The sequence below is a fragment of the Candoia aspera genome, chromosome 9 (assembly GCF_035149785.1).
Source record: "Candoia aspera isolate rCanAsp1 chromosome 9, rCanAsp1.hap2, whole genome shotgun sequence".
Lineage (NCBI taxonomy): Eukaryota > Metazoa > Chordata > Lepidosauria > Squamata > Boidae > Candoia > Candoia aspera.
This window is the reverse complement of record NC_086161.1, coordinates 10,692,570-10,719,715: the sequence shown is the minus strand read 5'-3', so window position 1 is coordinate 10,719,715 and position 27,146 is coordinate 10,692,570. Positions and strand designations below refer to the sequence as shown.

Genomic DNA, 27,146 nt, shown 5'->3' with positions numbered 1-27,146 from the left:
ATAGGAAAAGAGAAGAAGGTAGAAACATTCTTTGTTACATGTCCACCCACGTAAGTAACAAGCAGCTCTGGTAGCCAACAAGGGAGCTGGAATTCCAGCTGCAATTTGAAAGGAACCTGCCTTCCAAGGGAGGGGTTAAAATTCCAGGACAGTTAAGAAAGAAGACAGGAGTTCCACACAGTTGTGAGATGGACCATCAAAAAAGCCTGAGTTTTAATTGACTGCAAGCTGTCAATGCATTTGGGTGTGGAACTCACACACAATGGTAAGCAGCCCCTTCTCTCGGTCAAGTTATGCTGTGATATTGAGCGGCTGTTGCAAAATGCTGCTGCCTGCTGATCAGCCAACACAGATACAGCAGAATAGCACCTATTTTGCCACAAGAGCTGCATTGGCTGCCAGTAGGCTTTGAGGTCAAATTCCAGGTACTTGGCATCACTTATTAAGCCATATTAAAAAGGTCCTCATTACCTTGGGCACCATCTGACTCACATTGTTGCTGTCTGTTTCTCTGCACTGGCCAAGAAAGCTGGCTGAGAATCCTTCCACAAGAAATCAAGGGAAGGGGACTCCAGAAAGAGGCCTTCTGGATCATGGCTCTTCATTTGGAATAGCCTGTCCCCTGGGATTAGAGTAGCCCCTTTCCTGGTGGGTCTTCAGACCTAGGTATAAAATAATTCGAAGCAACTATGCCAGGAAGGTACTTTCACCATTGGCTTAGAGGCTGCATGATGTGTTCCTTTTGCTAAATATGTTTTAATCTTGGATATATTTTGATGTTTCATTGGGAGCATAGAAATAGTTGGAGGATGGAGGTACAGACAGTCCTCATTTAGCAACCACAATTGGGACCAACTTGATCATTAAGCAAAGCAGTTGCTAAATGAAACTGCGACTGCACCTATGACCTCACTTCAGCTTTCCTTTTCTTTACCAATCTGCAAAGGTCATAAATGTGAGGATTGGTTGCAAACGTACTTTTTCATCATTGTTGTAATTGCAAACAGTTGCTAAATGAGACAGTTGCTAAACAAGGACTTTGACATGGAAGGGAAATTTTGCAAAGCACTCATTTGAACCTCCTCCAGCTGAAACAGTGAGGGGGAATTGAAATGTCATTTTCAAGACAGTACCCGGGAGAACATGCCATGACCAGCAGTAGCCATCAACTATGAGTCAGTTTTTGACTCCTGAGGACTGCCTGGACAAGTCCCTGCAGTTTTCTTGGCAAGATTTCAGAAATGGTTTGCCATGACCTCCTTCCTAGGGCTGAGAGAGGGACTGACCCAAGGTCCCCCAGCTGGCTTTGTGCCTAAGGCAGGACTAGAACTCATGGCCTCCCAGTTTCTAGCCTCATGCCTTAACCACTACACCAAACTGGCCATCAGTAATAGCTATAGAAAGAGTTTATTGAATAAGCCTCCACACCATTTCAACATTAAGGCAGGAGAAGGGAAAATTGTTTTATTTCTGTAATCATGGTAGGGACAAGATTTCACTGTGTTTAACATATGCTAGAATAGTTTCACAAACAGTATCAGGTGCAGTTGTAAAGCATGCAAAGCAGTTGTAAAGTTGAAATATGAAAGAGGAGAGAACAGAAATGTTAGCTTTGAGTTTCACAAATGAAATAATAAGCAGATATGTATTTCATAGGACAAAATCAAATGTCACCTAGTTGCCACCAAAGTTTGCATGGCAGGCATGCATTTTATCATTCCGATTGCTAGATCATGCAAATATCAAATATTTCTTCAACCAAATAAAGACACACCTCCATCTGCATCCAGACAAAATGCTGTACCCATTTCACAATGCCCTTCTCCTTTTCTACTTGACTTGTTGGTTCAAAGACTCAGTTTATCTCTAGTAAACAAACTGATTGTCCAAATTGTCTTTGATTCTATCACCGTTCTGCCCCCACCATCCCCACTGATCCAGAACATGTTTGACTACTTGTTATGGAGGACACCATTTCCGATCAAGGTCATCTACTCCCTAGAAGCACAGAAGCAATGTGCAATCATCTTCCACAGCTGTCATGAGTTGGTCCAGAAGATCTATGTTGGGGAGATCCAGCTGTCTCCCCCTTCCCACCACTAAGGGGACCTGAAGGAGTATAGAAAAGTATTAATAAATGCATTTTTATTAATCAAAAAGCATCCGGAGGCTGTGTGTATTATTGCCACAGCTTGGGCAACCTTCTCCCAGTTCTGTACTGTACTATTTTTATTACTCAACCTGGACACAACAGAACATAAATAAAAATCGAGATGAATCCCATTCATTTTTTATTATCTCACCATAGTTTATGACAGAGGAATAAAAGTCTCACAAAAAGTGGTTTCACAGAAGAGAGTACATAATACAAGAAAGCATGAAATAAGAGCATAAATGGGAGACTGGCAAACTCAAATTTATTTTAGAGCAGATTTAGCTGCTTTCTATGCTAGGAAAGACTATTATGCACAGTGACCTGGTTTACATTTTGCATTGCCATAGCTTGTATTAATCGTGTTTTCTAAACAAAACCAGGCAGGTTCACCAAATTTACTGGGCGGGCTGGCTGAGGAATTCTGGGAGTTGAAGTCCATACAGCTTAAAGTGGCCAAAGTTGAGAAACACTGGTTATATACCATGGTGGCTGAGTTCATACATTGGGCTAAGCCAAAATCAAATCAACCACTTTAAGGTTTAGCATATAATGGCACCTTCAAATGTAAAACCAGCTCTGCCATGCTAATCTAAAGTAACCAAGATCTATAGACTGCAAAGACTGGAAGGCTTTGAGAGAGGAGAACTTTAGGCAGGAAGTCCTTATGGTGAGCTGAGAAAAGAGGCACCACCCTTCCCAACTTCATATACAAAAACTGACTGTACTGACAATTGAATGTTTTGGCATCTAAAGAGAGCAGACTAATTTGAAGATTGCAAGACAGACTAATTGCTTAGCTCTCTCTCTCTTGCACCTTCCTACCTTTCCCAGCAGCAATTGTTTGAGACAAACAACCACTTTATCCATTGTCAGGGCCAGCAGAAATCAACCAATCTTCAAAGCGGTGAGATTAGCAGGTGAACATGTTTATCTCCATAATGTTAAACGTTTTCCAGTTATCAAAATATTATTAAAAGCATCAACATGGTGACAGCTGAAAATCAGGTGGCCCTGGAAGGAACAGGAGAGGACATGAAGCAAGTGGTAACAGGTTGCAACTCAAATTCACCTTTGTTCCTTTCAAAAGTAGATTTTGAAAAACCAATGTTGGGAGATGCATTTGAACTTAATCTTGTATTTGCTCATGATGTTAAGGTAATAATGTTACAAAATTCAATACTGGTTAAAGAAAATCATTTACAAAATGAAGGAAGGCACAGTGCCAAACCAATTATCTATACCCAGTTAAAGAACTCCCAAAACTAGTGAAAATCTAAAAATATTAAAATGGCTAAATGTGCACACATTTAAATGTGTATTTTGTTTTTAGAAGGTGAATATAAATACTGCAGCAAGTGTCATTTCAGAATTGTCATTCCACTTCTGGGTGAAGGAGGAATCCTGTTTTACATATATGCATGCAATTTTTATAAGTATTCATTACAAATAATTATTTTAATTGCCCAATCAATTAGGCAATTGTGTCAGATTTTTAGATAGATGATAAATAGAGAGTTTCAGATATAACTTAACTGTACTTTTTATACCAAGAAAAACTTGTCTCCAAATCTTGACTACAAAACAACTTCATTACAGCTCTAATGGAAGCTTATCTATCAATTGATAAATGTTCTTTTCTTCAAAAAAGATGAAGGTTTCCAGGAAAAGGTATGAGTAGTACAGTAAACAATCAATGGAGCACTCAAGTGCTGTGCTTCCTGTCAGGCATAAATTCAGTTAAAGTTTCCCTTGTCTCCAGCCTTATTCCCAGTCTAGGGGCGGTTGCATAAATTAGCATTTGAACAGCATTTGTTGATATGGTGGATATGTATTCCTGCCTTCACTGGCTTGCAATTCAAGGCACAGCCTGAAGAAATATAAAGGAAAGTATGTTCTGGAAAAGAAAAAAAATTAAGTGAACTTCCAGTGTCTTTGTAACAAATATTTTTCTCTTCACTCTTTCCTTTACCAATTTGTACATCCAGCTGGATAACAATTACTAACTGTAATATTTTTTTTATATTTTTCTATGCTAAAGACATATACTGGTCTTGGTCCATTTCCAAGTTCTTCTGAAAGGTCTGGTCCCTGCCTTTAAAGTCTTCCATCACCGATGCTCTAAAGAACACTTGGTTGGTTTACCAACTACACAACTGACACAATTCACTAAGTCCAAACCAACCAAATTATAAGATGGCTTAGCAAACTGTGATTGGCCATACACATATAGCAACAATTTTGAGAGCCAAAGAGCCACATAAATGAGAGTGACTTGAAGCCTTCACTTCAAGAAGTTCAAGAAGTGGGCCATTCCACGTTGTGGAACAGATTCCCACCATGCCTCACCATTGCTTGGGAGGCCGAAGCATGATAGGATGTGGAGTTCTGCAATATACATTTCTTACTGTCATCTCAGTGTCTATATTTACCTGAAAAGACCTTCTGCCGGAAACAGGACCCTCCAGGACTTGCTTGGCAGGGTGGTTCTACAGTTCGACATGTGCCATTAAAGTATTCACGGTAACAGTTATAGCATGTGAGGCCACCAACTGGGCAAATAGAAAAGGGGGGAAAACCTGCATTGCAAATAAACTCCAAGAGTGAGATTGGAAATAAAGAGATAGCAGAGCCCAAATCTGTCATTACTTTTTCAGTCTGGTTACTCAAACTGCTATTGACAAGGGATTGATGTGGAGGTATTAGTGAGAACATTCTTCTTTCTGCTCTGCAAAGCTTCACCTCCTTATTTTCTTTTCATAATATGTAGCCATGAAAAGCACAAGAGCAAACTTGGATAGCTTAGGCATGCATTATAAGCCACAGTGACTTTGCATGCATTATGTTATTGCACAAATGGCATGAATTATGGGACCTCTATCAGTCATGCCATGACAAGACCATGACAAGAAATTACATCATTTCCATAATGTCATGATGATGTCATGACATGTGTCATGTCACCATCACTAGCCCTGTAGACATTTCAGACTTAAAATAGGGCCTGGAACCTCTTCAAAATTTCATCACAATATTATTTTGTTTCTAGGATACAGTGAAGAGGCCTACATCCTTCAGCAGACTGATTTGGACTGATACACACACCCACACCCACAATTTGTGCATATATGAGTTTATTGTGTGATATGTGTAAGAGAGTTTCATGGATCGTTTTTTCTGCTGTGCACAAGTTGCAGCTACAAAGCACAAATTAAAATCCAGCTCCCAATAATAGATATGGGCCCACGCACTTTACATCATTATCCTACCCAATTCAAGTCTCATCCCCACCTCTCTCTAAAAGATCTCTATGACATCTGGTCCCTGACCACCAAAAATTTGCCCACCCTCCCTTAGTGAAAAGAATTTTGAATGCTGCCATAAATTGTAATCATGCCTTCTGATCAAATTCACCGTTCTAAAAATGATGGCCAGCTGATGATTTGGCACAAGGCTTTGCAGCTTCAGGCAAAGCCCAGTTAAAAGCTTACCCACTGTGAGGGACAGCAACATCCAGAGCCCAAGTGCCAGATACTTGTTCATGATGTGAGTTTCTGCCCTCACACCAAATCTTTTCTGGGTATTTGACTACTGCATTGCAGGGGCATGTAGGAGGTTCCAAGTAGGAGGAACATTAATTTAGGGACTTCAAAAGATTCAGAAAAAAGGAATGGTAGGGTTCATTCCCAGTTTGGGGACGGATGCCAAGTGTTCAACCAACCTCTGCATCTCTGCATTGTAGCAGATTATCCCACAAATCTTTGCAGGCAGAGGTCTTTAATTCAGGCCAGTTGGGTGGAGAAAGTGGTTACAGAGCCTTCCTCTACTGCTGAACCAAACTGCTCAGTGATCTCTATCCTGCATTTCTTGTTTATTCATAGTTGTTTCAATCACCTGACTTTCTTTGAAGGGAATAGCTAACAAAGCCTAACAGGTTTTATACCCTTCAAGGTATAAATCGCTGGATGATGTCAGAATAAGGGGGAAACAGCCTGTCTCACTCATGGGCTGGGGATGCAATGAAGGCAACATCATGGGGACATGGCAGGAAAAAGACAGGCATGCTAGGACTGTGGTTAAATGCAGGTAAGGAAAGACCCCCACTCTGACCCATACTCGGTACAACTACTAATTTCTAATTCTGTTTATCCTTCTATAGGTCCAAAGCTCAGGGAATTAACCAGGTTCATATGTGAGCTGGTAGCCAACAGATGTTCGTATTTCAGATGCAAGGAAAGAAGGTGAGGAAGTTTACACAATTCCGATTTAGCAAAACAAATATCCTTATTTCAAAAGCAAGAACCTTAGTTCAAGTTTGTGAGGATTTGGAGAAGGAAGGATAAATTATTGTTTCTGGAATATGTTCCTGGAAGATTCATGAAAGATTCTTGACTTCTTTATCCTCCCCACCCCTTTTCCTTTTATGTCACGTCCTTTCATTTGTAATTGTGAAATTAGGGACTGCCTCCATTATTTTAGCTGTTCTGCCATTTGAAGTATGCCTGCATCATACATAACAGATTATTAATGTAGCAAACTAGATAAAAACCTGTAGAAATGTCCACCTTCTAATTGTAACTACTTAATTCTCAGCTGCCTGGTTAAAAATGGTTATCACCGCTGGTGCTCTCAGATTTAGGAAACAATTTCTTCTAGAATAACAAGAGAATTGAAACCAATGCTTCCTCAAAATATGAGCAAATTAAAAGGTAGACTATTCAAAAATCACCCATCATCAGCCTAAAAGAAAAGACCTGAAGACAATGGTTCTCTTTTAGCATTGTTTCTGTTGATATTCAGTGGTACATATAAGGTAGCAACTAAATCAGAAGTGTAGACTCAACAAATCTCAAGCTTTGCCAGTTACAGCTCCCATCATCCCTCACCATTGGTTAGCTGGCTGGACTTTTCAGAGTTGCAGATCAGCATCATCTGGAGGGCCAGAGGCTCTCACCCCTGATCTTGGTGCTAACTATAGACAAAGCTATAGCTACCTTTATAGAATACACACTGTATCTACAAATCTATGTTCTGTGTTTGTTAAAGGCCCCTTTAGAGCCATCTAAATTCATGAATTATTCACCAGTCCTGAGAGATTATAGTCCAACATTTTTACAGGCACCTATAGTATATCAGAGAAAATGTCACTTGCATGATACGTGTCCAACCTCCAGTTCATGTTCTTAATTATTTAGGTACATGGAGAAAGCATATCAGAAGCAAGGACAATCTTCCTGAATCCACCTACTCTAGACAAACAAATGAGTAATCAAAGCGTTATGCTATTAACGTTATGCTTCCAGTTTCCCCACAGATTTTCCCTCCCTGTGAAAAAAAACTTGTGTCATTGCCTAAATTTCTGGGTGCTTTAGAAGCGCTGCTTCACATTTCTTTTGGAGGTGTTTTTGTGCCTGTTCTTTCTTATGAGATACTCCTGCACAAATGAAGGTAAGTCCTAAACCCCAAGCTGCATCCAAGAAAATTTCACTGGAATTTATTTCTCCCTTAACCGAAACTTCCAGCGCTATCAAGTAAAAAGAAAGTGGTCAAAAATAAATGCAGATTTTTTTTTTCCAACCCTGCACTCCTAGCTATAGAGAGAGGTTGACTTGTGTAAGGAGGCTTTGTAACCCTATAAAAGAACTAGCAACCGAGGATGCAATTCAAACTGTCATGATGAATGCCCAAAATTTATATCAAGGATTGCTCTCTCCTAAGATAATTTTGCATTAATTTTTTAATGGCTGGGGTCACACGACATGCTAATTCTTACATCCGGGCTGACAACACACAATTGCTGTGTTCGTGTAACATGCTTTGCCTCAACAAGGCACAATATGCCAACACAATGGCTGCGTCGCGTCTTTCAAGAAGCTGCATCCCGATCCTTTTCAGCCCAAGATACCAGAACATACGGACTTTGCAGAAAGAAGCTCAAACATTCATCTCATCAAACATTCACTTGGCCAAGCATCTGACTACCTCTAGGAAGCCCTCAGAGAGCGAGAGACGTTTCTAGCAGAGTTATGCAAAGTTTAGTCTCTGTTCGAGAGTGACTGGGTCCTCGTGGGGCTTGCGCGGCCGTCGGTCCCTCTCCAAGGCGCTCCCCGGCAGCGGCGGGCTCCGCCCCAGGCGGGGTCCGGCAGCCCGCGAGGGCAAAGGGGCGGCTGGGCGGAGCACGGGAGGCCGGCGACCCCCGCGGGTCTGGCCTCCCTCTCCGCCGTCTTCCTCCCGCCGCCGCCTCGTGTGAGCCGCCCGGTGAAAAACGGGGACACCGAGCAGAAGCTGCCGGGACGCCTCCGGAGGCTTGGTCCGGCATCCTTGACCGCCGGCGGCTTCCAGGCACTGTGAGGGGGACCCGCTCCAAAGGATCACACCGCCGCAATTTTGTTGGCGTCAGAACTTTTTTTTGCGGGGTGTGTGTGCTAAATTTCATTTTGCCTAAGACCCCCGGCAGGGAGAACACGCCCTTGCAATCCAAGCCGGATTTTCAGATCAAAGCAGTGGTTCGATTTGACTCAACAATCGGTGTGAGTGTTTGATCAAAAAGTTGATTTTACAGAGCAGAGCTAATTCACCCAGAATTTTCATTTCACGCGTGCACATGGACTGCATCCCAAAAACAGGGCGGTGATTGCGCAGATCCAGCCTATACTCGTCGGACTTTTTCTGCGCGAGAGAGCTGCGTAGATACTCAGCTGAACAGGCAGGGCTAAGAAGGAAAAAAGCAGAGCTGATCCCAACGTTTCGGCTTTCGTGCCTGCTACCTCTGTGCTTCACTGAGCATCCCTTAAGAACAAAAGACTGATAGCAAGTTCCCCGCAAGGAAAGGCTATACCAGATCGGTTTTGTTAGCAAAGATGGGGCACTTTGACAGCTGGAGTGCCTTGAATACCAGCTGCTGGGGATCAATAGTGGAAAAAGAATATCAGCCTTCCCTGGGTGAGAGCTTTCTAGATGCATTTGGATGACCTCTTTAGGACTCAGAATGCTGGACTACATAAGACTTTTGACATGATTTGGTAGGCAGCATATAACAAGGCAATATTGGACCAAGCTGTGTGAGCTGATCAGATCCATACGATCATATTCGTCCAAGCAAGATGAAAAGGTATGTCTTCTAGAAGCCAATCCTTAATCAATCCTCACCCATGATTTATATGCCTCCACTGTGGTGGATATAAACGCAGAGCAGAGATACCTACCCTATTATGCATTGCTGACCTAAGGATAGAAAAGGTGACAGGAGAAGACTTTGGCATCTTGTGTTATGGATGCCGTTCTTTGTTGGACTTGGTAAGTCTCTGTGGCTTTTTTTTTTAATCCATTCAATTGTGTCCAGTTCTTGGAGACTGCCTGGACAAGTCCCTGCGGCTTTCCTGGCAAGGATTTTCAGAAGTGGTTTGCCATTGCCTTCTTCCTAGAGCTGAGAGAGACTGGCTGGCCCAAGGTCACCCAGTTGGCATTGTGCCCAAGGCAGGACTAAAACTCATGGTGTCCCAGTTTCTAGCCTGATGCCTTAACCACTACACCATTATTTTGGAGTCTGGCTTCAACACTTTTCGAAAGGAAAAAAAAAATCCTATACTGGAGAAGAAAAAATTGAAATGAGGAGGTATGATTTGTGAGTGGATTGGATTTAGAGCCAGTTAGGACTTTTTGCTACCCACTGCATGCTCTAGGGCCAAAGAAAGAAATGGTGGGTCTATTTAAGTACGTTTACCAGTTTTAATGTTTGGCCTCCTGTTGTTGTCCATGGGTATTTTGAAACCATGTGTTTTTTTCAGCATGGAATAGGAAACATTGACATTTCACAGAAGTTCCAAAAAATGGGGAAGAGCCCAAGTGAACTCCACAGCTAGAGCAAAGAATGTGTGCCAGAAGGGGGTGGGGGGAAAGGGGTGAATATGAATCAAACTTTTCTGTCTTTTTGTACCAAAGCTCCTGTCCTTGTGGAACGTAAATAGGAAGTAATGTGGAAGTAGGAACTTAAAAGAATTTTGCCATGGATTTGCTGGGAATGGATTTTTTTGCTCTCATCGGGTCAATGGTGGGATGAAAAATGGTAGGGGAAAAGTTCAGATTATGTTTATCCTTTTCCTGGGCAAACAACAACAATAAATCCTCCCTGACTTTTTTCTTTCTTTCCACAACAAAAACATCCTATATACTCACCACAGTGTGGCCTTTCCTTGGATATTTCTCCTCGGCAGCTCTTTGAGGAATGACCACATAACCATGCAAATCATGGAGGCAGTGACCACATAAATACTAATGTTAAGCCCTATTACCTTCTGATATTCATCAAGGGAAAAAAAACTGACATTATGAGATCTGATCTTGGTTCACATGGAAGCCATAGATCTGAAGAGTTTGCCTGCAGGAGGCCAACCTCTGTGGAAGGACAGTGATCACTTGGGAGCAGGCAAAGCTTAATCAGTGTGCTTAGAAGGTGTTACTCCTGTTTCTGCAAGACTTGGATAGATGGTGTTGCTGTGAAAAGAAAGAAAAAGAGGTATTTTTGAAAAGTATTTTCAAAACCTTCTTTGGTGGATCAGATCTATGTTTCATTAAAGATCTTAACTGAAGTCTGATAGCATGGACATCTATCCTGCAAAGTAGAAATTAAAACTGGATTTATTGATCTACCCAGATAAATCAAAAACAAATTTTACCTTGATTTTCATTTTTTGAAACTCTTTGTCAGATTTTGGCATCCTACTGTGAGCTTTGACTTCCAGGCTCTGCATGCAGGAAACAGACTTCCTTGTAAACTTCTGGTAGGTGAGTTTTGCTTCAAGCAGATAGTCTATCATGGTAGGTGTTTAATGGTCATCATATAGCAAATCCTGAGTTTCTCTGGGGCAGCTTGAAAGAGCAATAAAGAGATATATGCAAAGTGTAAGATGTAAGCAAGTGCAAAGAGATTTCCTCTCATCATGGCTAACCACAGCCAGCATCAAAGCTTCTTTATGAACATGTGTTACTTCAGATTTCCTTCTTTCATCTCTTCTGCCTGCATCCTCAGGAGTTCGAACTTTCACAGGCAAAACCATTCATTTACTCCTTCTCTGAATTGTAGGTTGATGAGTAAACCCAGGTCTTTTAAAAATTGATTGAGGAAGTGTCTCAAACTTCTTTGTTGTCCTGATCCAAGTCAACGTGCATATGACCTGAATGCATACAAATCAGAAAATCTCCCACTAAGATACCAATGAGAGTGCCTTGGACTGCAAGAAGATCAAACCAGTCCATCCTCCAGGAAATCAAGCCAGACTGCTCACTTGAGGGAATGATATTAAAGGCAAAACTGAAACACTTTGGCCACATAATGAGAAGACAGGACACCCTGGAGAAGATGCTGATGCTAGGGAGAGTGGAGGGCAAAAGGAAGAGGGGCCAACCAAGGGCAAGGTGGATGGACGATATTCTAGAGGTGACAGACTCGTCCCTGGGGGAGCTGGAGGTGTTGACAACCGACAGGAAGCTCTGGCGTGGGCTGGTCCATGAAGTCACAAAGAGTCGGAAGCGACTGAACAAATAAACAACAAACAAGATACCAATGTGGCTTATTTACAAAGAATGGTCAGAATTTCTCAGCAGCCTCCTGAACACCATGCAGACCATCCAGCTCCCAATTCTGTTTGTTGGTTTCCCCAACTAGCTTTCCAAATCAAGCAAAGTGTGTAAGCAATTTATTGATCTGAGGAGATGAGGAAGTGGTTTACCGTGGCATAATCTTCCAAGCAAGGAAGTCTGGTGGTCACCTTGAGAATCTCAGTGGCCAGATACTCCTTTTAAAAAAATGAAAAGCTTCATCCATTGTTATGGTTTTATAAATGCCATGCTCAGAATGAATTGACACATGAGTTTCACACCATGAAGATGGTCTAGGCAAGAGGCTTTCCAGGAGTTCTGGCTCTGCCTGTGTGCCTGTCTAGTTGGTTATAAGCTAAGCCTTCACCTCCTCCTCCAACTGCTTGCTCCCAGACAAATGGAGTTGCGTATACAGTAAGTCCAAGAAGCGAGGGAGGAGGGAGGGAGGGACATTGCTCTATCACTGTCATTGTCTAGGAGGCCTATGGACTTGTGCCCTCGATTCTAGTCCTAGTAGCACTACTAGCTAAAGTTGTGTTGTTGATCAAATCACATATGGAGATGAGACAGGATTCTTTTTTTTTTTAATGCACATTTAAGGTGATTTATAGGGGTGGTTTCCTTCCAGTTATATTTTTCTTATCCCTAAGGTAGTAGTAGAAGAATTACGGAGGGAATCACCCAATCTCTCATGTTCTCTACAAGTTGTGAGTGACTGCTTAGCATCAAGGCATTTGATAGAATGAGAAGGAAAGTCTTTCCTTGGAGCCACAGTTCCAGGAGATAAGCTAAAGTCTCTTTTCTTCTACAGGATATACCCTAATGTACTCCCAGATGGGTTGCATTAAGGAATGCACAAATAAGAAGGCGAAAATGAAGCTCAGTGAAATATATTTTTGCTGCTCTAACGAACATTTCTGCAATAGCTAAGACAGCCTACAACTTAGAGCTCTCTAGATGTGTCTGGATTGCAATTACCAAAATCCATACATCTGGGGGGCAGCAACTTGGAAAAGTCTTCTCTAAAGCACAGCAGTAATAGTTTTGGGGCTGGGGCATTGCAACTGTGTCTACTATCTCATTGTCTACACAACTACACCTGCAGTATTCACGGCTTCTAAGCTAAATGACAACTTCTTCCATTACGTACCAGACAGTTTGGTGAATATAAATCTGCTCCCACTGACTGCTTTTTAAGCGAAGTTCCTCTGTCCAAAGTTATCCAAAAGGATAATTTAGATGCACAAAGTCAATTAGGGCAGTTAGATCTTTGAGGGATTCTCTGCACTGATGAAGTCTTGATCAAAGCACTTTCTGGAAGCTGGTTCCCAAACAACAAAGCCCATTCATTTCCAAGATCAATGTCAAGCAAATGGGAAGAGGTTTCTGGGCATGCTGCATGCATCGAAGCCTTTTCCAGCTACTAGGAGTATGTACAGGAAAGGTCAAAAAGTCAAGATGGCAGCTGCAGCCATGCAATCAAAGTGCCACTCCTTTTTATATGTATTGTATGCACAATGCAGAACATAGACCTGTGCTTCAATCACATCAGATGCAGGGCCATCTTGGCTTTCGTTTAACCTCAGAAAATCTCTCAAATGCATCTGGGAGGTTTGACAAACCCATTTAAAATGTTTGTTTGTAGGGGAAAAGGAAGAACTCAAAGTGAAAGAAGTGTCTGCTCTGCTACCAAATTCTGGCACTGAAATACTGCAGGGGAAGGACACACAACTGAGTGGTCAGGTCAGACTAGCTCAACAGATGGCATTCATCCATCACAAGGCAATGAATGGAGTTAGAGATCCAAAGTTAGAAAAAGCTCATCAGGATGGATAAGATAAGCAAACGGGGAGCTGGAATAGTCTGTCTATCCCTGAAGTAACCTGTCTTCCAGGGGAGAAAATACATGAGTAAGTAAGGTATGGAAGATCCATAGGAAGGTTTAGAGATACTAAAATAGAGAATTTGGACATATCAGAACACTTTTGTTGGCAAGCTTTGATTTAAAAAACAAACAAACCTACAGTGAAGCCTACAGTATTTCAGAGGGAGAGAGCTGATTCCATACACAAAATTTCATTCTTGGAATGAATCCCATCTACAGGATTGCCAGTCCTAATAAACCTAATTGAATTTGAAAGTTGGCTTCCAGTCCTTGAGAATGCTAGAGGTTGTTTTTGGTTTTTCGACCATGCATGTCAAACCCCTTATACACCCTCAGGATTAGTCCAGAATTCATAAAAATATTGTTCTTTGCCAAAGGAGTTTATCCTTTAAGCTTCAGAAATTACATATTTCAGCTCCCAGTAGGGATATAACTTCTCTTCCATTTTGAGCCTTACATCTTTCATGGAGTAAATCTACTGAAAAACAATAAACTACCAAATACAGTGAATGTTTCAAACAAAGCATAAGAATGGCATTCGGCTAAACGTGATATTTCCCAATTTTGTTTAAGAAGCTGCAATAGTCAGATGATTGGGGGTGGGGGAATGGTAGAGTTAGCTAGGAAGTCTTTGGGGTAGCAATAAAAACCTAATGAAAAATTATTATTATTATTACTAATAGTCACATATTTCTGAAAGCACAGAAAGCTTCAAGGTTATACACACACACATTTTTATTAAAAGTTTTAACAACAGTAGTAAGAAATAATACAAATGAAAGTAGAATGAGAAAGAAGAAAGAGGGAGAAATAAAAGAAAAAGCCAAAAGTGCAAAAAAGAAAAAGGGAAAAAAAGATATAAAGATGTGGCTTCCAATCTTCTTCGTAGCAGTTATAAGTACATTTATATTTTAACCTCTCTCTCTAAGGTTACATCCTGACTCTCTTCTTTCTATAGTCTATCCTTCCTAATCATCAAAATCGTAAATCACAAGTTCATTTTCTTCTTTTTTTAAACAAAAAGCCCATAAGGGGTTTCCAGTCACCAATAAATGTAGATACTGTCTTTTCTCAAATCAAAAAAGTCAATTTCAGCAAGTTCTGTCATCTTCACCAACCATTCTTCTATTGTAGGTATTGCCAAATCTTTCCATCTTTGTGCATACAATAGTCTTGTGGCTGAGTTTCAAGGTTACTAATGCATTCTGAAACAGAATCCTTGCTCTCCTTTGGACATACAATTTCTACCATATTGAATTCATTTTTGGCATTTTCTGCAAAACAGAACTACTTCAGAGAAAGTCAGAATCACCCAGGCTAGAGATACCTGGAGGACAATTTCTGAATGTTGAGTTCTGTGTACAGATTGCTAGGCCCTTGGTAATTCGATTATCTATTCAAGAAAAGATTTCATTTTAGCCATCAGATATCCAACTGGACATATCCAGTTGAGGATGAACTTAAAATATTACATGAACCCAGGTCATTCTACTGTATAAACCACAATTCAAGACTTACTGCAATACATGAATCTAAACAACTGGGCTTATTCAGGAAACCATTTTCCTATTATGCCAGTGCATAACACAAAGTCTCATTAAGGCTATTTATGCAATCTTGAGTCCATGTTTTCTGTAAATAAGTCCAGTTGTTTAGATTCATGTGACGGTTTTAAGACTACATAAGATGAGAAGAAGGTGCTGGGGGAAGGATATTAATCTTGCTTGGGGATTTTACTCTGGAAGTGCGCAATTTCTGCTTTGATACCATCTGTTTCCCCACTGCCATGTCTACCTGAAGCCCAAACCATATTTTTTTAAAATCCATATGTTCACCTGGATCTAAAGAAAGTTGTCTAGTATGCCTTACTCCTCCCCATGATTTAGAAGGTCAATTTTTCTCTTATACCTCTGAATGTTTCCTGTTTATCGTGATAGGACATTGTTGTCAGAGTGTTGTTAAGCATTAACCAACAGTAACCAAGAGACAGGGTGATACTTTATTCTGCCTCATGGGCCCAAATCACTTCCCATTCTTTGCATACAAACTATCTGCATGTGACTGAGAGGAAATGGGTCATGGAGCAGACATTATTTTCTGCTATTTTGCCTTAGATAGCAAAATGTCTTTGGTCAGTCCCATCCTTTCAAACATGGCTATAAGATCTGCCCCTTTTCCCAACATCTACATCCCCACGAAAACCATCCTCACTGGATCAAGGCATTGGTCCATCCACAACACTGTGAAGAAATCATGGTCCCTATAATTCCTGAACCTCAGGAACCCTAGCAAACCAATTCTGGGAAGCACGCAGGTGGAAAAAGGAAACAATATTTGCTTTCCATTATTGCTACCGGCTGATGATATCCTAGACTGGCAATAATTGATAGACTTGTCTTCTTTGAATTTGATTATCCTGCTTTAAGAGTGCTCTAAGTTAAGGACATGTCAAGCAACAGCGTCTGTCAGCACTGAGAAATATCAATCCAATTTTTTATGATCATCTCCAACTAAGAATAATCTTCAGAATTCCATAGGAGACTCATTGAGTGTCTTAGTATACAGCCTTCCCATGATCAAGCTCAGCACCACAACTTTTATACTAACCTCTTAAAGTGTTATAGGGCAGCAGCCTACTAAGTCACGTTATTATGAAACTGTATGTTCTGTGCAGTGCTGAGTAATGAGTACAAGAAGAAGCAACCTCAGCATTAGAAACAACGGAACTTGATCCACCTACTTCCAAGAAGATCAAACAAATACATGCCTTGCAGCATCACTGTAAGAGCACCCCCGGAATGTTCCATTTCAAAGCAAATATGGCCAAACCACCAGTGTGAATATTCACTCCTACCATGCAAAAATGCATCAATAAATTGTTTATTTCCATCTTCGGAAAGCCCTATAAGAAAGTTATCTGGCAGCAAAGCAGCATGAAATTCCAATGCTACCAAGAGATGTTGATGGCATGATTCTCTAAAACAAACAGTAAGCCCCTCTGGTGGGAGGAGGTGGGCAGTGACAAATTTGATAAATAAAATATCAATAAATAAGTAAGTTTTAAAAAAAAGCTATCTGAGGGTACTAACAACCAAACTGATGTAAGTTCTTCAACATGCAACAGCAGAATGTTCCATGCTGATATATGGAAACCACAACCATTTGCCAAATCAAGACAACTTTTATGTATTTACTGCTAGCCATAATTCAAACCAAAAGAAAAAAAAAACTTCCAAATATGCCTGATACATTATACTCTTCATAGAAAATGCTTCCATAAGATGGTTTTTTAATCTCTAAATCATGTCACTTCATTTTAAAATATGTACAAAAATGCTCGCTTCCCAAATATAAAAGACAATAGCTTGTTAACTCTGCCCTGTATTTCTATTCTAACCATGAAGGCATTTGAAAGACCTGATACAGTATATGGAGAATATCTTCCCATGTCCAATATCTGCAAATTCATCTGATTCCTCAGTGCAAAAGAAGCTAAGCAGAGATTCCATGTGCAAAGGCTCTCCAGCTGTGCCAGAAAAAGGGAACAGGTTGAAGGCAGCCTACACATGTACCACCTACTCATGGATACTCGCTGTACAGATCATCAGATGAAAATGGCAAGGCTGAGAGTGGGAAAACCAGAACCAGCCCAAGGCTCATTTGTCTCTTCCCTTCTTGCATGGGCTGATCAGCTCAAATGAACTAGGAACACTGGACCTCTTGGGGAGAGGTGGAGCTGATCATATTGATGTGCTTGGGTGCCTTCGTCCAAGCAAAATGAAAAGCTATGTCCTCTAGAAACCAACGGCATCCCACATCTGATTTGCAAAGGTGGATAGAAATTTAGAAAGGAAGTGGTATCATCGCCTGCTCTTAGCCTGGGGGGCAGAGAAGGGGACATGAAAACACTTCTCCATGTTGGGTTATGGATATTCCTCTCCATTGAACTGGGTAAGTCTCCAGAATGATTTGAAGCTGTTGACCAGGTCTACTTAAGAGAGAGCATGTTGTTACTATACTTTTTGTCTAGTGTGGCTACTCTTCTTTTGCCTGCTAAACATACAACCATCTTATACTAGAAAAATCTGAAATGAGTGACTATGGTAAGAGAATATTATTTATGTCATTTCTTTTTTAAGTTTAGTAGAGCAAAAACAAAATAGGATAGGATAGGATAGGATACGTTATTGGCCAAGTATTCATACAAGGAATTTGACTTCGGTGGAAGACCTCTCAATATATTTGCATAACGTCAAAAATAAACAATAGTAAAGTAATAATGTTATTTACTAAAACTATACAATCAAAGAAAAAAAAATTGAAGGAATTAATACTACAGCTATTAACTAACACACACTCATATTTAAAGGGAGAATTAAGGGACAGTGCACTGCATCTGTTGTCCAACATATGTTCACATCTAACAGAGCATTACCGGTCACATCTTAGCAGTCATGCCTTACCATACATTGTCAATCATTATATTAATGCTACATTAATTAGGAGTTCAACAGAGCAATCGCACGAGGGAAAAAACTGTTCCGATGTCTAGATGTTTTGACATACGGTACTCTGTAGCGCCATCCTGATGGTAGAAGTTTGAAACAGTTTATGTCCCAGATGCGAAGGGTCTGCAGGTATCTTCTTTGCCCTCCTTTTGACCCTTGCAATATACAGGTCTTCTACAGAAGGCAGGCGGATTGCAATAACGCTGAGTCTTCCAGAGAAAATATAGGATATAAATGCAATACAAAATAAGTAAGGGGACATTAACTACCATGGCCCCAGAGCCTGTAAATAGCTTCTTTTAATCATTTATACACTCATTCACACACAAGGATTCTATGTGGCTGCAAGTTCTGATGTGAACGCAGTTTTCCGGGTGTCCGTCTTCCAAACACTTCTCTTTGTACATTAGATTTATCTTCCTTCATCTTGATCTCTATATAATATGGTATAAAAACCAAAATAACCCAAATCCATAGTTGAGTAATGCTGCCAACTAAAAAGACGAACAGTGTGCGAACTTCCAAGGTTCCCAGAATTCTTTCAAGCTGTGAAAAAAGGAAGGCGGCCTCAAAATGGGATGAGTTATTTCAGCTGGGTGGAAAGTCAAAGCAGAGACCACAGACTGAATGTATTTGCCAGTAGTAGGGATTCCTGGGGTAAAGTAACACTTAGCATTCCAGGGCAAAGAAAATGTGTTATTCTTCCCCACAACGTCTCAAAACACGAAGCTCATAAATCCACACTGAAGATAAGAAATAGACCAGAAACTAATAGCATTGCATTTCCAGCTTTTGGGGCCTTTTGGCTGTAATATATATATTTGTGTGTGTGTGTGTATTTGCATTTCTGGAGCTGGATCCATTTTAGTTTTTCCTGAGAAAGGTATTCTTCAGCTATGGTTTTCAATAATAGTTGCTATTACAAGCATTTAATAATGAGTTGGGTGTTTGTTCCTGTGGGTCATATCCAGCTTGGGACAAACTGTATTTTGCTATTCATTGTTTTCTCTTTTTTATCTTTCTTCCAAGTTGTTGGCATCAAATGCCACAACTGCCTGTTCAAGAAACCACACAGGAATTGCATCACCAGGCAGCGTCCTTGCAACCTGTACATTGGGCAGGCTTGCTATAAGAAGACTATCTATTTTGGTACGTGACTACAGTTAATTTGATCATTGTTCTCAATTTTTTGCATATTCCATCTGGCCAATACCTCTGTCAAATGTCAAGGAAGCTGGGTCTCACCAAGATAGAAATAAAAATTCCTTTGCCAAGAAGGACATTTATATGTTTGCAAGCATTCGGCGGTTCGAATCCGCGTGACGGGGTGAGCTCCCGTTGCTAGTCCCAGCTCCTGCCAACCTAGCAGTTCGAAAACATGCCAATGTGAGTAGATTAATAGGTACCGCTTCGGCGGGCAGGTAACGGCGTTCCGTGTAGTCATGCTGGCCACATGACCATGGAAGTGTCTACGGACAAACGCCGGCTCTTCGGCTTTGAAATGGAGATGAGCACCGCCCCCTAAAGTCAGACACGACTGGACTTAATGTCAAGGGAAACCTTTACCTTTTACCCTGAGCATTCTACAACTGATTTTATGATGTAATATGTTGTGAAGACTTCACATTTCAATTTTTTATGCTGGGTTCCCCCACCCCAAAAAACCCCCTACTTCTGAGTCCCATTTGTGGCATGTACACCAGTGGTTGAGAACTATTGACTTGCAACATAAATTCTACAATTTTCTTCTGAGGCAAACAGAGCAATAAGTAAAGTATTTCCTTTGGACACAGTTGTCTTTTTCATGCAACAATGGCAAGTGGTACAGAAAATAAGAAACCACACTTTGGTTCAGAGACACTGCTATCATGCATAAGCCTTGCATATTCAGAAGTTATGACTTGAATTGTAAGTTGGATTCAAGGTTGTGAAAACATTGCCCATCCCTGCCCTTCAAAAAACAGAAAGATATCATTACAATGCAGTGACAATAACCTGTTAGCCTACCCACATCATGCCCTTTTTAAGAATTAAGGGCTACTGAAGATCTACCAACAATATAGCAATGATTCTACCCTTCTCATAATGGTATGTTGAAGTCCCTAAATTGGTATCAAAAGACAAAACCACACAAAGGGGGAAGAGTTGTCCTTAAACACACAATTCTTTTAAAGTTACTTATTTCCCTTACTTCACAGGTAGGACTCCTATCTTTGTTTTCCTAGGCTGTACCCCCAAATGTACTGACATCTATGAAGCACCACAAGATCAGAATATCACTCAAATCATCACCTGCTGTGCTCAACGAAATTTCTGCAATGCCTGAGAAAAAATTGGAGGACGGAAAGACAGAGTGGAAAGACAAGGAGGGAGCTCCCAAGCCACTCTTAGCAGTTCTGAACTGCTAAGCAATTTCTGCACAACTGTTCATGCCATATGATGGCCTTCTAGCTCCAGAAATTTGCATCCCAGCTCTAGAACTTAAGCAATAGTTCAATAGCAGTGAATCTTATGATAGTGTTCACTATGTAATCACATAGTGATCATTTGATTGAAACTTCAAAGTCTCTAGGCAGCTTCTTTTAGATCAAAGATGGGGCAATTTTCGGGGGGTATATTTGTTTACCAGGTGCAGCAAGAGTTGGTAGTAGAATCATTGGGCAGAGCCAAAGTTTCTAATTTTGTGGATCAAAAGGATTACATGAAATCAATTTCTTCAAGAATTTGGGAGGTTTTGCATACCTTTTACTGTTTATTTGTGGAAATAGAAAATGAAGAACTCAAGCAACAGAAAATGTCCTGCTATGAAATATTGACCCTTCAGAGTGGGGCATTACATAATTAACTATCCAAGTCTAACTAGCTCAGCTGATGACATTCATCCATCACATGATGCTGAAAGTATCTAGATAATGGAAGGAAAAGGAGATGCTAATCAGGATGGAGAAGACAAGCAGGGAGAGGTGGAATATTCCTTAATAGTCTATCTGCTTTAGAAGAAGCCCATATTCCAATGGTGAAAGCGATACAATAAGTTATCAAGGATCCATAGAATGGTTAAGAAATAGTAAAATAAATAGGGATGATGGATATTTCAAAAGAGTTTTGTGGACATGCTTTGATAACACTGGAAACAAAAGTATTGCAGTGCTTCATAGTGAGGAAGTGGTAACTCAGGATAAACACCTGGAGAAATCCTGTCTTATCTTTTATTATTGGCCAAAGGAATAATTGTAACTAACGATGGAAGACGACTGATGCTTGCGGAGCATCAACTAAGTTTATGCATTGATCTAAATCTTAAGTTGTGTGTTTGATTTTGGATTGGCATGTTGTGCTAAGCCAACCATTGTCCTTTGTAAAGCATAGTTTATAACCACTTCAGGAACCCAAGACTCCTTTGGATGTGACCTCACAGCCACTTGTAAAGTTGCCATAAAATTGAAAATTTTATATAACAGAAGAAGCAACTATACCATACATGGAGAGTAAACACATTAAATTTAAGTATAATTTTATGGTGTTTAAATTAAGTTGCGTCACATTTTCTTGTGCAAGTCCTGATTTTTTCATGGATTCAAGCTCTGGCACACAGTTATGCAGCCCTTAGTCAGAAAAAACTAAATCACAACTTTAATGATGTACTCCCCTCCTGTACAGAAACAAAGCCATAACAGCTTGTTCAAAAACATTTGGGGAAAAAAATTAAGCCATTGTGTAGGCACAACTCTGCATACCCAGAATGAAGTGTAATAAATAAGGACTTCTGTGTTACCCTCCCTAATTCCTACTGTGACAGATATTCTAGCACTTTCCACTCAAAAACATAAAAAATGTTTACATTGATCTTTTCAAAACTTCCCCTTCCTTAAAGAAAAAGCCACAAAGCATATTGATGTGAATGTTGATTCCTTTAGAAGAAAATCCTTTCCAAATGGATCAGTCTGTGTACTTCTGCCAGATCTCTACTGGTTTATACCATTCTTTAATTCTCTTCCATTGCTTTGTTCCCATTTTGTAGCTCAGATCTTGCCAAATTGTCATACTGGCCAAATTAGAATGAATGGAAGAGGGAAAAGTAGAGGAAGATACATATTTTATTTTCTAGTGGCTTCTTTTACAGTTCCTGAAATAGAAAATGAGGCTTAACCATTCCTAGATCATGCACACATTAGATCTAGAATGTCTATGGCCTTTCATTTTACATTAGGGGAGAAGACTTCAAATTTCCAGAAGTACATAGGTCTGAAAGCAAGATCTCACAGTATCTGTTTTTGCTTCAGGGATGAAGTGCCCATATATGTATCCAATAAGTCAATGTCTTGTGGGAAAAAATCAGGGAAAACCCCGTTCTTTGGAGAATCTCTTTGGATTTGAAAAGTGTCTCCTCATTCTTTCCTCCATCAAACAGGTTCAAGGAAGCCACATCTATCTCACCTTCCATAGGAATTTATAGCCTCAGTTCTCCTTTAGCAGCAGGGTTCCTCCTCCTGTTTCGTTTCTTTGTCTAGAGGAAAAAGCCAAGGCGTTCACAGTTACGTGGGCACAAAGATGCAACCCATAAACGTTTAATAAAGCTGAATTTTTAGCTGCATCGCTAACTTAAACCAATTTTTTAAAGCTTAAAATGGTGCATAAACCCAGCCAATTCCTGCTTCCTTCATGAAGCTTCTGTATCCAAAAATCTGTGGATACTATATTTTAGGACCAGGTAGATTCATGTAAAATTCACTTCAGATTGGTGCTGATGCTGGGCCTACCTGCACGTCACCTGTCATCTTTTGAAAGATGACAATGGACCAGATATGAAATGAAAGATGTTCATTCCTAAAAGATCATTGATGGGCAACCTTTTTGTCTTTGAGAGACAGTTACTTTTCTTGAATAGGGTCACTGGGAAAGAGCCATCTCTTTACAGATTGCTAATATCACTACAGAAACCAGCAATCTTCAGCAACTCACTGGCAGTAATAAGGAAGAAATAAGGAATCCTCACAGACTCCATCAGTGGTTGCTAGTTTCTCACTGCCATTAGCAGAGCCAGGAAGCCAGGAATCAGGCTAATTAACTGACAATAATCAGATTGTTGTTTCCCTGCTCCCTGGCTGGTGGGAGAAGTGACTAGAACGTCCAGTAATTTTTCAGACTATACTTTTTATGGAGAACAGCAGGATTGGCTTGTAAGTTGGCCATTTATTTATTCATCAAATTTTGTCACTGCCCCTCTCCCCCCAAAGAGGGGGAGATTAAAATCTAATTGTTTCTTTCTAGCCATGAGTGTAGCTTTACCAGAGTTGGCTCCTGAACCGGGGGCTCTTGATCCTTCTTGGCTGCAGATACACGCTTGCTGGGTGGAAACTTCACAGGTTTTACAGGTGAGTCTTCCTTGGAAGAACTTTCTGTCTCATCATTTTGCTGTGATGAAGAAGATGAGCCTCCCTCCTGATCATCATCTCCATTCCAGTGCAAGCCAACTGCAAGACAGACTGAGCTACAGTGCTGCTAGTTGCATGAAAAGCTACCTTGACTGTAGGCACAGGCATATGGCCATGGACTCCAAAGTCAGTTTTCCTCAGGAGAAATTAAATGGAACATCAGCTATACCCATGCAATTAATCAGCATTGTTTGTTATCCCATCTTCAATTCTATATGCAGAATTCAGTTCTGAGAACTTGTGCCACCATAGGATTGCCATTCCTAATACAGCCAGTTAAACTAGGAAGTTGGCTTCCGGGCCTTCAAATTTCTAGAACTCATTGTTTCTACTACATACATCAACCTCTTAATTACTGTCAACTCAGTTCACAATCCGCAATAAATCCCTTTTTGCAAAGAGCAATATGAGTATTTAAATCAACCTGCTTCTGCTTTTGGAGGGGAGGTACCTCATCCAGCCACATCACCAACATTTTTAGCCTTACAGCATTCATGGAGTACTGCTGAAAAACAGTAATTACTGAATATAGTTGATGTTTCAAATCAGGCTCAAGATTCAACTAAACCTGGTTTCAATTTTTTTTTCCTGCAGTTTTCCCAGCATAGGAAGGAAGGGGAGGGCTTGCAGCAAACATAAGCTCATGCATTTAATATTTGCAGTTCAATCTTTGTTAAGCCAGGGCTATATATGTATATGTTTAGCCTAAACCAATCCATTACTGGATAAAGGTCTCTTTACTGATGATTATTGATTGTAATCTACCATGCTGATACAGTGTGGGTTGGTAAATAGATGTTTCCCAGTTCTCAGTCTAGGGCTGAGAAAGTGACTAGCCTGAAGCCACTCTGCCAGATTCCATGCGTAAAGAAGGATTTGAACCTGCTTTTCCTGTTTCTCATCTAGCACCTTAACCACTATACCACATTGGCTTTCATGTATGTGCTTAAACAAACCATGATCGGTTGTAATCTGCAAACACAAACTGGGTTTGCAGATTACAATCAGTCATGGTTGGTTTAAGCACAGGTTATTAAAACTATGATCAGCTTGGTTCATACAACGTATTAAGTTATAGTTCAGAGTTTCTAAATCACAGTGGCTGGGCTCCCACAATACACTAATCCCAAATCAATCCAAATATATATTTGTATAATGCATGAACCCAGCCTTAAACTGTTCTGCAGGTGCAAAGCAGCTATGGATACAAATTAGGGAATTAGACAAGTGTGTTTTCAGAAATTATATGGGGGGAAAAATACTTTTCACAAGAATATTTGAGCAGATCTGAAGACCCACTTAACAGAAGCCAGGATCAGCTTCTGGTTGTCTCATCAGGATCAAGTGCTTTGGATTTTACCTGTTACATGTTGTCCAGCAAGGTACACAGGTCCAGATCCTGATTTTAGCCTAAATGTGATGGGAGGAGTCAGATCAAGACCTGCTAGAGTAGCCTAGAGAACATAAAAATTCATAGCCTGAGAAGCTATTCAACATTTCAAATAAGCAAAAATACAAGAACCATTAATACTAACTTGACAACACTGGCTAGCAAATTCTGCTGTTGCATCTATGGATCAGATCAAGATGCCCTCTAGCTTCAGTCGAGAAATGTTTTACAGTATGACTATGCTAGCTAGAAAACTTGGGAGGAAAAGCTAGGTAGAAATTGTTTGATATTGTCTACCAAACAAGAAATTCTAAAAAAAATAGTTATTATGATGTCACTCACCATCGGGAGTACAGAAAGTTTCAGGGTTGCGATGCGCACAGGAGTAGAATTTGTGCTACTCTTTGGCGGCAGGATCTCTACAACATTGAATTCATCCTTGGCATTTTCCCCAAGGCAGATCTACGTGAAAGAAAGACGGCGTCACCAAGGCTAATAATATCCGAAGGACCACCATTCTGAATGTAGAGTTCTGGGGACAGATTTCTAGGCACCTGACAATCCTATTCTCTAACCAAGAAATATGTTTGGTTTAGCCCTCATATATCCTAGATGTAAAGCTTCTGAGGGTGAGTTGACTGAGGTTTTGGCTTAATATGTTGCATAAACCCCAGTCATTCTAATGTATAAACCAATGTTTAAGGTTTATACAAAACATAAATCTAGCAGCTGGGTCTTATTCAACAAACATTTAACTATAACATTAGTGCATAATGTAAGCTTTTAGCAAGCCTTTTTATACAGTTCCACATCTCTGAATTTTGCAAATAAAGGAGAACTATACCTAGCAGTTTGAATACAAGATATGATAGGAAAGGGTAAAGGGAATTAATCTTCTTTGGGGCAATTGGTTACTGTTAAGAAAAATGTAGATTTACTGCTTGCAGTATTTCTATGACACTATCCATTTACCCCAATGTGTGTCTACATGTACACCACAAATATTCCATAAAATCTACATGAGGCCCTGGATCTAAAGAAAATTTCACACTACACCCAAAACCTATGCAAGATTTAGAAAGTTGACTGTTTCATATCTGTTATTTTTTTTCTGGGGATTCACAAATTTAGAAAACTCTTACCCAGAGTTTTTTGGAGGAGCAAACTATAATTCAGTATTCAAAATGCTTGAACAGGTGATTTTTTTTAATTGAATGGTATGAAACTAAGCTGTTAAAAAATAAGCCCCAACATTATTTCAGTGTTTTGCATTCAACTGTACATTGATATCAACAGACGGTGGGGAAACCATTGATGTAGGAGGCAGTGACAAGAAAGTATGTGTGAGGGGGAAAGAATGATGAAGTTCTAAGGAACATCTGGCCCCCCAGGCCCCTTGATGTCCCTCCTCCTTGAAAAAGACCAGCCATTCACTTACTGTTCTTAGAGCTAACTGCTGCTCACATGACCATTCTTCTGGCGTATCAAATGTGTATATCCGGCTCTCCCTATTGAGCTGACATCCTGAACAGAAAAAAGAGGATGTCAAAAAGTTGTTTGGCCAACTCACCCTCTCTTGTGGATTGTTTAGAGTAGATCAGATCTGGAGGGGACATTTCTTACCCCAGATTACACAGACAGGCTTTTCTGAGCAAAAACTTTCAATGGTAGCAGAGCTGGCTTCCAAGGCCATTGCTTCAAGAAAGATCCTCTTAAAAAGACAGAAGAGAGACTGTAAATTCTGGACAGTTGGCAGAAGAACTACTCAAAATCTATCACACAAGCATCAAATCTTTGAGAAATAGCACCAGAGGCCTGCTTTTGGGGGAGTTTAATTGCAGTCTGAGTTGGGATAAAGCAATGTATATTGTTTTCAACCACCATATATCTTAGGCTGGTCTTACTTCCCTGCAAATAATCAAAATACATAAGAGTACAATTGCTTTTGTTGCCAAGACTCAGGAACAAAATAATATAAAACCATTTCACCTACAAACAGGTAACATTCTAAAATCCATTTCCTTAGAAAGAACATGCTCTCACTTCTTAATACAATATACTTCAAAAGAGATCTAAAATGAATATTTTGAAAAAAAAAATACTACTAAAGTTCAACTATCTGGATTACAGAGCTGACTCTCTCTTACATCCTTTATACAGCCTACTGAAATGAAAAGCT

The 27,146-nt window shown here is 40.2% G+C and overlaps 2 protein-coding genes across 2 annotated transcripts; both read right to left on the bottom strand.

Annotated features, from left to right (window-relative positions):
- Positions 1–3,927: 3,927 nt before the first annotated feature.
- On the bottom strand, positions 3,928–5,695 carry LOC134502845 (prostate and testis expressed protein 14-like). Its single transcript, XM_063311365.1, has 3 exons — positions 5,644–5,695; positions 4,585–4,704; positions 3,928–4,049 (listed from the first exon to the last, which is right to left on the bottom strand). The coding sequence occupies exons 1-3, from the start codon at positions 5,693–5,695 to the stop codon at positions 3,928–3,930; spliced, it is 294 nt and encodes a 97-aa protein (XP_063167435.1).
- A 2,481-nt stretch (positions 5,696–8,176) lies between these two features.
- On the bottom strand, positions 8,177–26,660 carry LOC134502844 (nucleoplasmin-like). Its single transcript, XM_063311363.1, has 6 exons — positions 26,591–26,660; positions 26,406–26,491; positions 25,310–25,429; positions 24,938–25,031; positions 23,432–23,616; positions 8,177–8,497 (listed from the first exon to the last, which is right to left on the bottom strand). The coding sequence occupies exons 1-6, from the start codon at positions 26,658–26,660 to the stop codon at positions 8,177–8,179; spliced, it is 876 nt and encodes a 291-aa protein (XP_063167433.1).
- Positions 26,661–27,146: the final 486 nt, after the last annotated feature.

Bases quoted from the DNA above. Each gene is read 5' to 3' on its own strand.
- LOC134502845 (XM_063311365.1), bottom strand. From the start codon at position 5,695: ATGAACAAGTATCTGGCACTTGGGCTCTGGATGTTGCTGTCCCTCACA. The intron at 4,705-5,643 runs GTAAGCTTTTAA...CTATTTGCCCAG, and splicing joins GTTGCTGTCCCTCACAGTGG to TTGGTGGCCTCACATGCTAT. The intron at 4,050-4,584 runs GTAAATATAGAC...TTTCTTTTCCAG, and splicing joins CCGGCAGAAGGTCTTTTCAG to AACATACTTTCCTTTATATT.
- LOC134502844 (XM_063311363.1), bottom strand. From the start codon at position 26,660: ATGGCCTTGGAAGCCAGCTCTGCTACCATTGAAAGTTTTTGCTCAGAA. The intron at 26,492-26,590 runs GTAAGAAATGTC...TTTTCTGTTCAG, and splicing joins GCCTGTCTGTGTAATCTGGG to GATGTCAGCTCAATAGGGAG. The intron at 25,032-25,309 runs GTGAGTGACATC...TATGTTCTCTAG, and splicing joins AACTTTCTGTACTCCCGATG to GCTACTCTAGCAGGTCTTGA.